The sequence below is a fragment of the Microtus oregoni genome, unplaced genomic scaffold (genome assembly GCF_018167655.1).
Source record: "Microtus oregoni isolate MIOR12 unplaced genomic scaffold, Mior012 000008F_ref0000371, whole genome shotgun sequence".
Lineage (NCBI taxonomy): Eukaryota > Metazoa > Chordata > Mammalia > Rodentia > Cricetidae > Microtus > Microtus oregoni.
In genome coordinates, this window is record NW_024543067.1 from 38,315,321 (window position 1) to 38,328,533 (window position 13,213).

Below are 13,213 nucleotides of genomic sequence, written 5' to 3' on the forward strand. Positions count from 1 at the left end.
TTTGTCCAATGCCAGGACACCCCAGCCTGTCTCTGCTCCCCTCTGTGCTGTGGTTGCAAGCATGCAGAGAACCCCCATCTTGTTAAGTGGGTGCTGGCGGCTGCTCTCTGGTCCCTGTTTGGACGGTGAGTGTCCCTAGCTGCTGAGCCATAGTCTGGCCTTGATTTCCTAAATGAGTCATTTAGATAAACACAGTTGTGTTTGTCGAGTTGGGTCTCGCTGTGTAGCTCAGGCTGACCTTGAAGTCAGAACCACCCCCCCACACCCCCCACCCCCATCTGCCTCTGCCTTCCAAGTGTTGGGTTAGAGGTGTGTCTGCAGCTGTCTGTATTTCTTAGGATAGAGACTATATCTTTCCAAATGTCTTTGAGTATTGTTTTTTCTTGTTTTAAAATTTATTTTTACTTTATGTACGTTGGTGTTTTGCCTGCATGCATGTCTGTGTAAGGGGGTTCAATCCCCTGGAACTGGAGCTACAGACAGTTGTGAGCTGCCATGTGGGTGCTGGGACTTGAACCCGGGTCCTCTGGAAGAGCCATCTCTCCAGCCCCTGTTTTGGTATTTTGATCACACATGTGTATCTGATCATGTGAATCCTGTCACCCCACTCCAGCCGCCCCCCTCTTCCCACCCCCCTTCTGCTTTCACACCTTTTTTCTTTTTTGTGACCCGGTGAATTTGTGGGGTTTGTTTACATAGTACGGGTGGGGGGCTGTTCACAGGGCTGTGGGCCCCCAGAGTCTGGGGTTAATGGTGAGTGTCACCACACTGCTAAAACTAAACGTTTTAAATAATTTTCAAGAGCAAATGGGAGCCATGGTGCCAACTGAAGGCCTGTCTGGGACCGAGAGCCCTGGGAAGGGTCCAGGGGCTGAGGAGAAAGGGAAGGGACAGGAGGAGTCATGGGGCTGGTGGGGAGCCATGGGGGCTCGGGGATTAAGGAGGAAGCTGGTGCAGGAATGAGCTGCCACAAGGAAACAAATGCCCTTAGGAACTCTTGCTAGGGTGGATGGGGAAGAAAAAGAGCTCTGCCCATCTCCCACGTAGGGACAGAGTCTGGGAAATGAAGCAGCAAGGAGGTAAGTGGCCTGGGCTCAGATCCTGGCTCTGCTGTGGTTTTCTGTCTGCGCTCCTGCACCGTAGAGCCTCGGCCTCCCCCAGTATGGCGGGAAGCTCTGCACAGGCCTGTCATCTCCTCTCCACCCACAGGGTGGCGCATCCGCTCTTCCTCTGCCGTTCGGCTTGGGAAAAAGTGAAACCTCTTCTGCAAACGGAGCCATGGCCTGAGAAGCCGACCGCATGGGCATCAAGGGCTGCTTTTCTGAATCAAGTGATGCTCACTGGCGTGGCAGACAGGATAATGGCGCTTTGAGGCCTGGGATTAACAAACTGTAGAGCAGGAGCCGTCGTGGAAGGGGATGGGTTCACTCCCCCTCCCCACCCCATCTCCAGCATCCCAGATGGGCTGACCTTGGAACTCACCTGCCTCTGCCTCCTAAATGCTGCAATTTCTGTTTCTTAGCTCCTGCTTCTTTCTGTTCAAGGTCCTTCAAGGCCAGGTGTGATCACCCACACCTGCCCTCCTTCCACTGGGAGGTGGAGGCAGAAAGATCAGGACTTCAGGGTCATCCTCCGCTGCATGGTAAGTTTGAGGTGGACCTGGGGTCTGTGACTCTCAAAAGCAAACACCTTACTTTACCAGAGCTGAGGGGCTGGTGTTTAACGCAGCAGTAGAGTGCCTGCCTAACAAGGGCAATGAGAGGTTCTTGGGGACAGGATTCCCTTATCTGGTTTCCTGTCTTCTCTGCCTGCTGTTCTCTGGGTTCAGAATGGGAATCAATGAAAGACCTGGATGTGTCCAGCTCGTCTGACCCAGGGTGGGCAGGTGGTGGTGGTCTTGCCTGCCACATCTCTGGGGACTCGGTTCTGTCCAGGACAAGAGGGATGCCAGTCATAAGCCAGTCCTGACACACCAATGGCTGTTCGCTGCTGATCACCACCCCAGGCTGGCGTTCCTTCCAGCTCATAGTATCTCAGACCACAGATGTCTGTGGTGAGCCAGCTTGGAGCCCAAGACTGAGTGAGCCCAGGCCTGTAGGAGGGGGGAGGGGCTGCCTACTTTGCAGCCAGCTTTCCCCTAACTCCAGTTCTCCATCTCAGAAAACTGGTTCCCAGGCCACATCAGCCCCCACTTAGCCCGCCTGGGGAAAGTTTCCTAAGACTTCTGCATCTTGTCTGACACTCCTGACAACTGCTTCCTGCCCTAGAGGAGGAACTCCCTCCCTCTTCTCCTGACCCTCCCTTTGGCTTGGCTGCCTTGGGGAAGGTGTGGGAAAAACTTGGGGCTTAATTAATCAGTCCCTTACTCGGCACAAACCACGGGGAATCTGGAAAATCTTGGCCCGTACTCTGGCCTGCAGGCCGGGCTTGATCAAGAAGCCTTCTGCGGTGGCTTGGTCTCTGCCCCTTGAATTTGTTTGCATTCTCCCAGCCCAGATGCCTGCCTGTACATCTGTTATCCTGTCTTCATCTCTACCCTCCCCCTTGATCCTTGTGCTCAATGGACACTCCCTCCTGAGGGCCCCTAGAACTCTACCTCCCCCAGCATTTTATCCCCTTCGTTGTCACCAGGTGTGATGACCTCATTCCTGTCCCATCACTGGGCCACCACCACCAGGTGTGAAACCTGAGACCAATCCAGGCCTGGGGGGCCAGGGTTTAGGTTCACTTCCCAGATAACTGCGCCAGGAATACTTGTTAGCTCCAGTCACATAACAGGATTGTAAGAAAGGGCCACTGCTGCAGAACCAGCAGATAGGACATTCAAAATGGTACCGGGCTGGGTCACGGCTCAGTGATCTACAGTGCATGTCTAGCATCTGAAGCCCTCAAAGCAACGGCTCAGCGAGTAAGGGCACTTGCTGCACAAGCTTGGTGATCTGAGGTTGGTCCCTGGAACCCTTCCTTTTACCGCCACAGGCACTCATATGGGATTAGGAGGTCCTGAGGCCAAGGTGAGAGTAGACTAGCCCCAACAAGTCAGGTGGCAGGTGGAGCTGAGTCCCCAAGTATATTCATGTCCACAACCCACATCTGGTCCTCTGTCCTCCACACCAGCAGATAGATCCTTCAAATTTGGCTGCCCTGGGTTCAAATCTAGCCTAGTGGCAACACCTCTGAATACAGCTGACCCCAGACCTATGGGGAGGGTAGAAAGACTAGAGAAAGGGGCTGGCCACTCCTGCTGGATGCCTCTCCATTGTCCTGACAAACCACTTCATCCTGGTGACAGATCAAAGAAAGACACTATGTACCCTAGGGAGCACCTAGCTTTAGGGCCCATTGGCTGGGAGCCCAGGGAAATGGCTCAGTCAGTCTCTGGAGCTGTGCCTCAGTTTCCCTCATCTGTAAATTGGACTCTAGATGGCACAGGGCAAACCCTGTTCCACCAGAGACTTGATTCCATTTGTTGGTAACTTCAATGTTGCCCCTCCCTCTGGCTGGCTTTGAGAATGAGTTGCTGGCCCCTGGGGTGGCTGGCTCCTTTGGAAGGAACAAGCCAGGCTGTGGGTGGGTGTTTGGCCCCACGATGGCCAATGACTCAGAGCCCAGGCATGCAGAGCCACACTCCCTGGCCCCTGGAGTGGCCTCTGGTGTGCTCCGGTGAAGGCAGTGGCATGGGTGTGGGTCTTCCCGTACCAGGTCAGGGGCTCCAGGAGCAAAGCAGCAGCTCCCACAGGGCCAGGGCCAAGCCTCATCTGTGTTTTTTTTTTAAATATTTATTTATTTATTTATTATGTATACAATATTCTGTCTATGTGTATGCCTGCAGGCCAGAAGAGGGCACCAGACCTCATTACAAATGGTTGTGAGCCATCATGTGGTTGCTGGGAATTGAACTCAGGACCTTTGGAAGAGCAAGCAATGCTCTTAACCTCTGAGCTATCTCTCCAGCCCTCATCTGTGGTTCTTGCTGCCCTGTTCTGTCTTTTCTTCTTCCTCCTCTTTAAGATTTACGTATTTTATGAGTGTTTTGCCTGTAGGTATGTCTGCATTGTGTACCCAGTGTCTAAGGAAGTTAGAATGCATACAGTCCCCCGGAGTTACAGTTGTGAATTGCCCTGTGGGTGCAGGAATTAAACCCAGGTCCCTTGGAAGAGCAGCCAGTGCCCTTAACTGTTGAGGTGGAGGCAAGTATGGGCCCCAGGGGTTTGAACTCAGGCCATCAGATTTAATGGCAAGCACCTTTACCCAAGAACCATCTCCTTAGCCTCCTAACTTTGCTATTTGGCAGCCCTGGACCCCATGGCCCCTCTCTTCCTCAGGTGCCAGGATCTGCAGGTCAGCATGTACCCCCAGAGGGAAGGAAGCCTGGGCTGGGTGAGTTCTCCATCCTCACCCTGCCTCACACTGGCATGGAAAGTCTCCAGCAGTGACTCATCCAGCAGTGTGCGGCTAATGTTGTTAGTCCTGGAGATGCTGTGTGTAACCTTCCCCAGGGACACTGAGCCATGAACACTTCCTGTTGTCGGGGTGCTACTGGAATCCAGTGAGTGGAGGTCAGGGTTTGGTGCTGAAGGTCCTAAAGTATCCCCAAACCCTAAAACATTACCCAGATGTCACTAGGTAAGCCCCGGGGAGCAGGGGCAGCCTGGCTCTGTATGTGGTTCAGGACTTGAGCACAAGCCTAGAGTTTTCCAGTGAGGGCTTGGACCTCATAAAAATAAGGGGGTGGGGGTGGGCTGAGATGCTGGAGAGCGCTTGAGGACCCAAGGTGACACCATAAAATTCAGGTAAAATGGCTAGTGTGACGGTTGTGTGGAAACTCAGTGCTGGGGACGATGGCAAATCCTTGAGAGTTCAAACCCTGCCCCAGAGGGCAAGGCAGGAGGGTCAGCTATTAAGAGCATGGGCTACTCTTTTTTTAAAAAAAAAGACTTATTATGTATACAGTGTTCTGGATGCATATACTGCACTCCAGAAGAGGGCACCAGATCTCATTACGGATGGTTGTGAGCCACCATGTGGTTGCTGGGAATTGAACTCAGGACCTCTGGAAGAACAGTGCTCTTAACCTCTGAGCCATCTCTCCAGCCCCACACGGGCTACTCTTGCAGACAATCCAGGTTCGATTCCCAGCATTCTCATGGCAGCTCACAGCCACTTCTAACTCCAGGTTCAAGGAAGCTGATGCTTTCTTCTGACCTCCACTGGAACACACGGCTAACACACACACATGCAGACAAAACATTCACTCAGCAAAATAATTATTTTTTAAAAATGTAATTTAAAAAAAGTTCCAGGCCAGCCTGGGCTCCATGAAACATTGTCTCAAAACAAGAGATAAATACATGAAGTTATTTGTAGCATGAATCGAATTGGTCTTAATAATAAAAATCCAGAGTCAGGTATTAGGATACAAAAGCAGGAAGATCAGAGAAGCAGCGCTTCCAGCCACCAGAGAGACCTTTTACCTGTACTGAATTCTCAGACCAAAGTGGGCAAGATCTGTTTTCATGAATCCTCAGAAAGGATGTCTTGAGCTACCACCCCCACCTTATATTCCTCTCCTTGCCCAGCCACATCCCTTCCTGTCTCCACCTCCCTAGTGTTGGGATTAAAGGTGTGTGACTCCCAAGTACTGGGATTAAAGGTGTGAGCCACCACTGCCTAGCTGTTTCTCTTTGAGACTGGAGCAATTTAGTGTAGCCCAGGGTGGCCTCGAACTCACAGAGATCCTTCTGCCTCTGCGTCCTGAGTGCTGGGATTAAAGGTGTGCGCCACCACCGCCTGGTCTCTATGGCTAACTAGTGGCTAGTTCCACACTCTGATCTTCAGGCAAATTTTACTTGCTAAAGCACAAATAAAATATCACCACAGACATTTGCACGTAGACTTTTAATTTTGAATGATTCCCCCCTGGGTCCCCTCAGTCTCGATTCTATCAAAGTGTGAGGTTAGGCTCTGGCTCCCAGGCAGTGTCCACCAGACTCCAGAGGTAGTCACTGATAGACTTCTGTGAGAGCTGTGTGCTGTCCAGGTGGATGGGCAGGGCCACAGTGGGGCCGTGGTGGACTGAGGGTACAATGAAAGGAAAGTATACATGGTCCTCCCAGGCGTGTTCACATTCTGTTGTTTGGAGATGGCTCTCACTATCCTAGTCCAGGCTGACCTTAAATTTGTGGCAATTCCTCCGGCCTCAGTTCCCCAAGTGCTGGGATTGCAGGTGTGTGACACTACACCAGGCTAATTTCCTTTTTCCTGTGGGCATGTGGCTGCAGACATGCCATAGTGCACCTGCTGATGTCCTCCTTCTATCAGTGGATCCAGGAATTAAATTCAGGTCACCATGCCTGGTGGCATGGGCCCCTACTCACTGATCCATCTTCTTAGCTCCCTAATTTCTTATATTTATTCATTCATCCATTTATTCATTTTGAGACAGGATTTCTCTGTGTAGCTCTGGCTGTTCTAGCCCAGGCTGGTCTCAAACTCACTGAGATCTGCCTGCCTCTGCCTCCCAAGTGCTGGATTAAAGGCGCCTGGTCTTCCCTAATTTCATTTTAATTAAGAATGGTATTTTTTCTGGGTGTGATGGCATATACCTACAATCCCAGTACTCAAGGAGCAGAATCAGAAAGTTCCTCATAGACTTGCAGCCAATTGGGACTAGACAGTAGGTAGGTTCCAGGTTGTCCTACTATTGGGTGTGGAGCCCAAATGCTCTACAAGCACTCTACCGCATCTGTGTCTTCTGTCTAACCCCCTCAGCTTTTTTTAACTTTTTTTATTTTTGGTTTTTCGAGACAGGGTTTCTATGTGTAACAGCTCTGGCTGTCCTGGAACTCCCTCTAAATCAGGTTGGCCTCAGACTCACAGAGATCCACCTGCCTCTGCCTCCCAAATGCTGGGATTAAAGGCGTGCATCACCACTGCCTGGCCTTTTTTTCCTAACTATTTTATGTGCATTGGTGTTTTGCCTGCATTTCTGTGTGAGGGTGTTGGATCCTCTGAACTGGAGTTACAGTCGTCAGCTGGGAACTGAACCTGGGCCCTCTGATCTTAACCACCGAGTCATCTCTCTACAGTCCCAAAAGCTAACTACTACCCCAGTGCACAGATACACTGTTGAGACAGGTTACTTCTACATTTGGATGTGGTGAACAATGCCCTATGATCTTCAAGAGCCCCCCTTCATCTCTCTGGAGCACGTCCCCAGAAATGCCCTGGCTTGTCTGGAACTCCAGCACGATCCACCTGCCTGCCCACTGACTTCCTAGCATGGAGGATATAGGTTTTCCCCAGCTGTGCAGTGATTCTCAAAGGATACTGCCCTTGATGGTCCCCGGCTCACACTCATAATCCCATTCTATTTTACTGATGCAGCGATACAGCTGAGCCACATACACTGCAGAGGGGATGGTGACGGTGGTGTCCTCATCCACTTTTGTCTCCTGTTCCTGAAGATCCGCCTCCATCTCTCTGAGTTCTTGCAGCTCTGTGGCAAGCTGAGTGCAGTCAGTTAAGGCCCAGGCTCGGGGGGGGGGGGGGGGGGGGGACGACGACTACTAAGGACAGTTCCCTTACCAGACACCAAGTCAGAGCACCTGGCGCTCAAACATTTTCTTCCTATTTTTGTCCTTCAGTGTTAGGGATAAAAGCCAAGACCTGACACATGCTAGGCAGGTGCTCTATCTGAGCCACACCCCAGCCCCTCACTGGGGGACTGTGGGTAGGGGCTCTACCACTGAGCCACACCCCAGCCCCTCACTGGGGGACTCTAGGCAGGGGCTCTACCACTGAGCCACACCCCAGCCCCTCACTGGGGGATTCTAGGTGGAAGCTCCAGTACCGAGCTGCATCCTAACACAATCCAAGTACACTCTGATGTAGGCTATTTGGTAGAGTTAAGGATATCAGAGTCTGGCCTGCAGACAGGCATCCTCCTTGCTGGCGTTCTGGAGCTCGACATCCAGCTGCTGTAGTTTGGTGCCTTTCTGGCACGTGGATTCCTTCAATTCAAGAAGGCTTTGAGCCACTTCCTCCTCCACAGCCAAGACCTCTGCAATGGGACAGAAGTAGGTGTCCTTGGATGTCCTTTGCCTAGGAAGACTCCAAAGAGCTGTGTCACTACCCAGTCAGAGTTCTGCCACTGCGCCTACATCTGCTGCCCCAGCAGCTTCTGAGCACCTCCCAGAATTTGGGTGTGCTCCTGTTTGCCAGAACACACTCAATACTGAGACTGGCAGTGTGAACCTATAATCCATTCCTCTGGGGCAGAGGCAGGAGGATGCAGAGTTCTACGTTGGCTTGGGTTAAACTCAGAGACTGTGCCAACCAAAACAAACACAAAAATAAATCACAGTTGGGTGAGATGGCAACAAACCTGATGAACTGAGTAGAGGGACAGAGCTGACTTCCCCAAGCTGTTCACCAGGGCCGTTGTGTACGGTGTTGAGGATGGAAGCCAGGACTTTCTATATGCTAGGCAAGCACTTGACTTACCCACTAAACCAGGACATTTTATCTTTTGTTTGAGGGGTGGTCTCATGTAGTTCAGGCTGGCCTCTATTCTCCCAAATGCTCAGTGTCAGTGTACAGTTCCCTCAATGTCTCCTGTTATAACTGTCCCCGCTTTGGGTGGGTGTCAAGTGGCAGAGTCAAGGGTCTCACTATGTCCAGGCTGGCCACAAACTCCTGCGCTCAAGGAATTCTTCTGTTTTATCCAAGTGGCTCTACAGAAGCAGGTCATAATATATGGCCAATGTAGAGCCACTGAATTACTTCACTGTAGGGGTGAGGGTTGGATGAGTTTGACATAGGGTTTCTTTGTAAGCCAATACCAGCCAGAAACTCTATGTAACTGAGGTTGGTCTTGAATTCTCAGCAAATCTCCTGCTCCAGTCTCTCAAAATCTAAAACAAATGTCCAAGTCATCACTGCCTCATTCAAATAAAAAATACTATGGTTTGTATAGGAAGTCAGAGGTCACCCTGCAGAAGTCAGCTCTCCTCTGCTGTGCAGCTCCTCCGGACCAAACTGAAGTTGTCAGGCTGGGCAGCAAGCGTCTTGGTGGCCTGAGACAGCTCACTTCATTCTGTTTGCTCCCAAGGCCCCATGCGGGGCCCGTGTGCTCTGAGCTAGTCGCCCAGCACTGTCTTTTGATACAGGTCTCACATATATGAGCCTGGGTTTGAATTCTTTAAGATCTTAAATCCCCGACTCCCTGTTTGTTTGTGTCTGGTTGCTGGTTTCACAGGTCCACACCTCGAGCCAGTTTAACGAGCTCTGAGAACGGAACACAGGGCTTCGTGCACTCCAGGCAAGTACCCCGCCCCCCAACTAAGCCACAGCCATGGCCCCTCTCCTGTGCTCTGGTTTTCAGAAGCTTACTTTATTCTTAAGTTTTATTACCTTATTGTTTCTTAACTATATGTATATGTGTGCCTGACGCCCGTGGAGGCCACAAGGGTCCAAGAGGTTGTGACCAGCCTGACATGGGTACTGGGAACTGCACACAGGCTGTCTGGAAACAGGGCTCTTAACTGTTGAGTCTGCAGCCCCAACAGGGGCTGCTCATGCTGACATCTCAAGCACTCAAGCACACGTATCTACTGAGCTGGTTTCTCTCTGGCACGGGCTAAACAATTCATTTATACCACTGCTAATGGTAATTTCTTATGGGCTGGCCTGAAGGCCTCCAGGGCAAACATGGCCTTCCCACCGTTTCTCTGTAGCTTTGGAGCCTGTCCTGGAACTAGCTCTTGTAGACCAGGCTGGCCTCGAACTCACCGAGATCTGCCGACCTCTGCTTCCTGAGAGCTGGGATTAAAGGCGTGCGCCACCACTGCCCGGCTCTATTTGTTCTTTACTGCTCTATTAACAGCTTAACGTGCAGAGAGGTATGATCTCAGCACTGGAGAGCAGACAGGCAGGATTGTTTGAGTTTCAACCAGGCTCAGCTACAGAGTTCTAAACTAGCCTGAGCTATGTTGAAGACTGAGTCTTGGCACGTTTGTTTGACCCATCTGCAGGTGTGGGTGGGAGGTAGGTAGGAAATAGGATGTATGCTTGCCCCTGATTGGACCTGCTGGGAAATGTAATGAATTACAGGTTTTTCTTTTTTGTTTTTCGAGATAGGGTTTCTCTGTAGCTTTTGGTGGCTGTCCTGGAACTAGCTCTTGTAGACCAGTCTGGCCCGAACTCAGAGATCCGCCTGCCTCTGCCTCCCGAGTGCTGGGATTAAAGGCGTGTGCCACCACCACCCGGCAGGTTTTCCTTCTTAAACCCTTGCCGTTTTTTCAGGAACCCGGGTATGGACCTGGTGAGAGCCCATCTGCCTGGCCAGTATTTAATTAAAGCTTGCTTCAGATTTGGCTTAAAAAAAAAAAAAAAAACCGAGTCTGGGAAAGTTCTTAAGGGTCAGGCCCTGCCAACTCCTATAGTTGCTTCTATACATCCACTGTCATGAAATTCGTTTCATAAGGGGAGAACCAGGCTAGGGGTGAGGGCTCTCACTCGGAAGACCCCTGACTTCCAGGCCAGCCTGAGCTATGGAGTTCATGTGGAGTCTGGCACTGCGAGCGCTGACACTCATCTCTGTCTCTGGGCGATGACTATTGTCAGATGGGGAAACTGAGGCCCAGGGGCCCCACCCTCACCCCGAAGCCGCTGGTCGGCGTCGTCCTGCGTCTCCAGCAGCCGCTCCACCATCTGCTCGTGGCGCTCGAGCAGCCGCCGCAGCTGCGCCTCGGCGCGGTTGGCCCCCAGCAGGCTCAGCAGACCGTAGCTCACCTCCTCGATGTCGCGGAAAGCCGCCATGACGGACGGCGCCGAGCCCGAGCCCGCGCAAATTTCTCTCCTGTGGCCCCGCCTCCTTCCCGGAGCGCCTAGATCTCATTGGCTGAGTCCTACGTCCGTCTTCGCGTCGGAATGAGCGGCCATTTTGTGGAGAGCTATGCGCAATTTCTCCTGTCACTCACGTGCGGTGACCAATCATCGTAGGGAGGGCGTGTCACGAGGGGCCAGTCCGCGTTCGGCCCAGTACGCATGCGTCAATTCTTCGGCCGGCTCTGTTGCGTATGCTTAGACTTGAAAGTTGCGGGACCTAGAGCAGTTTGCTTCTGTTGGTTGCAGGCAGACTGTAGAGGCGAAGCGGTAAAACGCTTATTATTTTTGCTTGAGGTTTTTTTTTTGTAATTTACTTTAGAAATATTAACTATACATAAAACCAGGATGGGAGGACGGGGGAGGTGTTGAGACTTCCTGTGTAGCCCTGGCTGTCCTGAAGCTCGCTGTGTATGTTTGAGACCAGGCTGGCCTCAGACTCACTGAGATCCGACTTCCTCTGCCTCCTGAGTGCTGGGATTAAAGGCGTGCGCCGCCACTACCTGGCAGACTTATTTATCTTTATTTTATGTGTATGGGTAAACGTTTTGCCTATGAGTACCACATACTTGCCTGATGCCAGCAGAGGTGAAATATGGGTATCTGATCTCTTGTAACTAAATGGATGTTTGTGAGTTATGTGGGTGCTGAGAATTGAACTTAGTTCTCTACAAGAACAGCCAATGCTCTTTACCAGTGATACATTTCTCTAGCTCCTGCTTCTGTGTTTTTCAAGCGTTTAAGTAGGGGCCTGTGTGTGCTTTTAATCCTAGCACTCAGGAGGTAACGGCCGGAGGATCTCTGTGAGTTGGAGCTCAAAGACAGACAGGATTATATAAAAAGACCTTGCCTAAAAAAACAAAACACACAAAAATAATTAAAATTTCTAAGTAGGAGTCTAGCATGCAATCCCAGCACTCAGGTGGTGGGAGTGAAAGGACTGATGTGAATCCTAGGCTAGCCGGGGCAACAGGCTGAGTGAGGCCCTTGTCCCAACAACTAGAGCAAGGAATCCTGAAGTTGAGCACGCTGGTTCATCCCTGCCACCTCAGGGCTCCAGAGGCTAAGGAAAAGAGCCTCTACTTCAGGAGTGATTGCAGACCAGCTTGACTACAGAGCGCGTCCTGTCTCATTAGATATACACACCAGACAAAGATACGTGCACTGATCTCACGAGCTGTTCTCTGACCTGCACACACCCATGCAAAGTGGAGGGGACTGAGCTCTCACAGCAGAAACTGTTCCTGCTTTACCTGGCAATGTGAAGCTGACAGGTCAGCCCTCCTTCATTGGGCCTAAACTCAGTAAATTGCATAACAGTGCAGATAGCCTAGCACACAGGTGGCCTGAGTTAAAGCCTTGGGGGTGGGGACCCAGGGTTCAGTTTCTGCAACCTGGCCAGTGACCTTGGCTCCCACCAGTTCTTCCCAAATCCTGGGGCTAAAGATAGCCTGCTCTTATCAGCAGGGGTGGGGGTTAGGAGATAAGTACTGGGATTGGGCAAGAGGACCCAGCAGACACAAATCCCCAAGCCAAAAGTGCCACCCACCTCACCTAAGAGCAAAGGGTGTGCCATCTCTCAGCCACGGCCAGAGTTCCTGTCCAAAAAGGGGCACACACCTACCTCTTACCTCCGAGCCATTTCTCCAGGGAGGCACACACTTCAAAAGACCTAGTCAGTAACTTGCTGGTGCTGAGGGGATGGAAAGCCTGGCCTCAGAGGCTGCAAAATGTGGAGGCAGAACTGGAGAGAGCGCAGGTCCTTAACATAATAGAAATACAGGGCTGGGGGAGGGGGGTGGGGAAAGTAGAGGGCTGGCCTAGCCCCCAGGGTGTGGTGGGTTCAGCTCTCCGGACTTCCTAAAATCAGGCCGGAGCTGTTTATAATCCCAGCTCTCAACTGTGAAGCAGAGGTGTCAGAGAAGTTTAAAACAAAACAGGGCTGGGGCGTGGAGTGGGCTGGTCAGTAGAGAGCTTGCCTGGCGTGCAGGAAGCTCCGAGTAGCTAGTCCTGATACTGCGTAATTTGGGAAAGGTGGCACAAACAGGCCCTGGCACTGGGTGGGGAGGGCTGAGGCAGGAGGGTCAGGAATTCAAGGTCATCCTTGACCACAATACAAGCTCAAGGTTAACTTGCCCTACACAAGACCCAGTCTCAAAAAACAAAACGAGGAAACACCCACAAACCAACCAGAATAAACAACCAGCCAGCCACGCTAGCATCTGTGTTTCACCTCAGCTAGGGCTCAGATGCAGACAGATCTCTGTGAGTTCAAGGCCAGCCTCGTCTGCACTGGGCATTCCATGTCTGGCAGGGCTACACAGTG

General features: G+C 51.6%; 1 protein-coding gene across 2 annotated transcripts; it reads right to left on the minus strand.

The window, feature by feature from the left end:
- Nucleotides 1-5,831: 5,831 nt before the first annotated feature.
- Spc24 (SPC24 component of NDC80 kinetochore complex) lies at nucleotides 5,832-10,889 on the minus strand. 2 transcript variants are annotated; one of them, XM_041657631.1, is made up of 4 exons: nucleotides 10,662-10,876; nucleotides 7,918-8,062; nucleotides 7,331-7,512; nucleotides 5,832-6,075 (listed from the first exon to the last, which is right to left on the minus strand). In XM_041657631.1, the coding sequence occupies exons 1-4, from the start codon at nucleotides 10,819-10,821 to the stop codon at nucleotides 5,945-5,947; spliced, it is 618 nt and encodes a 205-aa protein (XP_041513565.1). In that variant the 5' UTR covers nucleotides 10,822-10,876; the 3' UTR covers nucleotides 5,832-5,944. The 2 variants fall into 2 exon arrangements, with proteins under 2 accessions (XP_041513565.1, XP_041513566.1); XM_041657632.1 differs by having other exon boundaries at nucleotides 5,862-6,075; nucleotides 7,408-7,512; nucleotides 10,662-10,889.
- Nucleotides 10,890-13,213: the final 2,324 nt, after the last annotated feature.

What these genes read in the sequence shown, in the direction of transcription:
- Spc24 (XM_041657631.1), bottom strand. Translation starts at nt 10,821, where the DNA reads ATGGCGGCTTTCCGCGACATCGAGGAGGTGAGCTACGGTCTGCTGAGC. An exon ending in CGCCGACCAGCGGCTTCGGG is followed by an intron (nt 8,063 to 10,661) that starts GTGAGGGTGGGG and finishes GTCCCATTGCAG; the next exon opens with AGGTCTTGGCTGTGGAGGAG. An exon ending in GCCGGGGACCATCAAGGGCA is followed by an intron (nt 6,076 to 7,330) that starts GTATCCTTTGAG and finishes TTGTACCCTCAG; the next exon opens with TCCACCACGGCCCCACTGTG.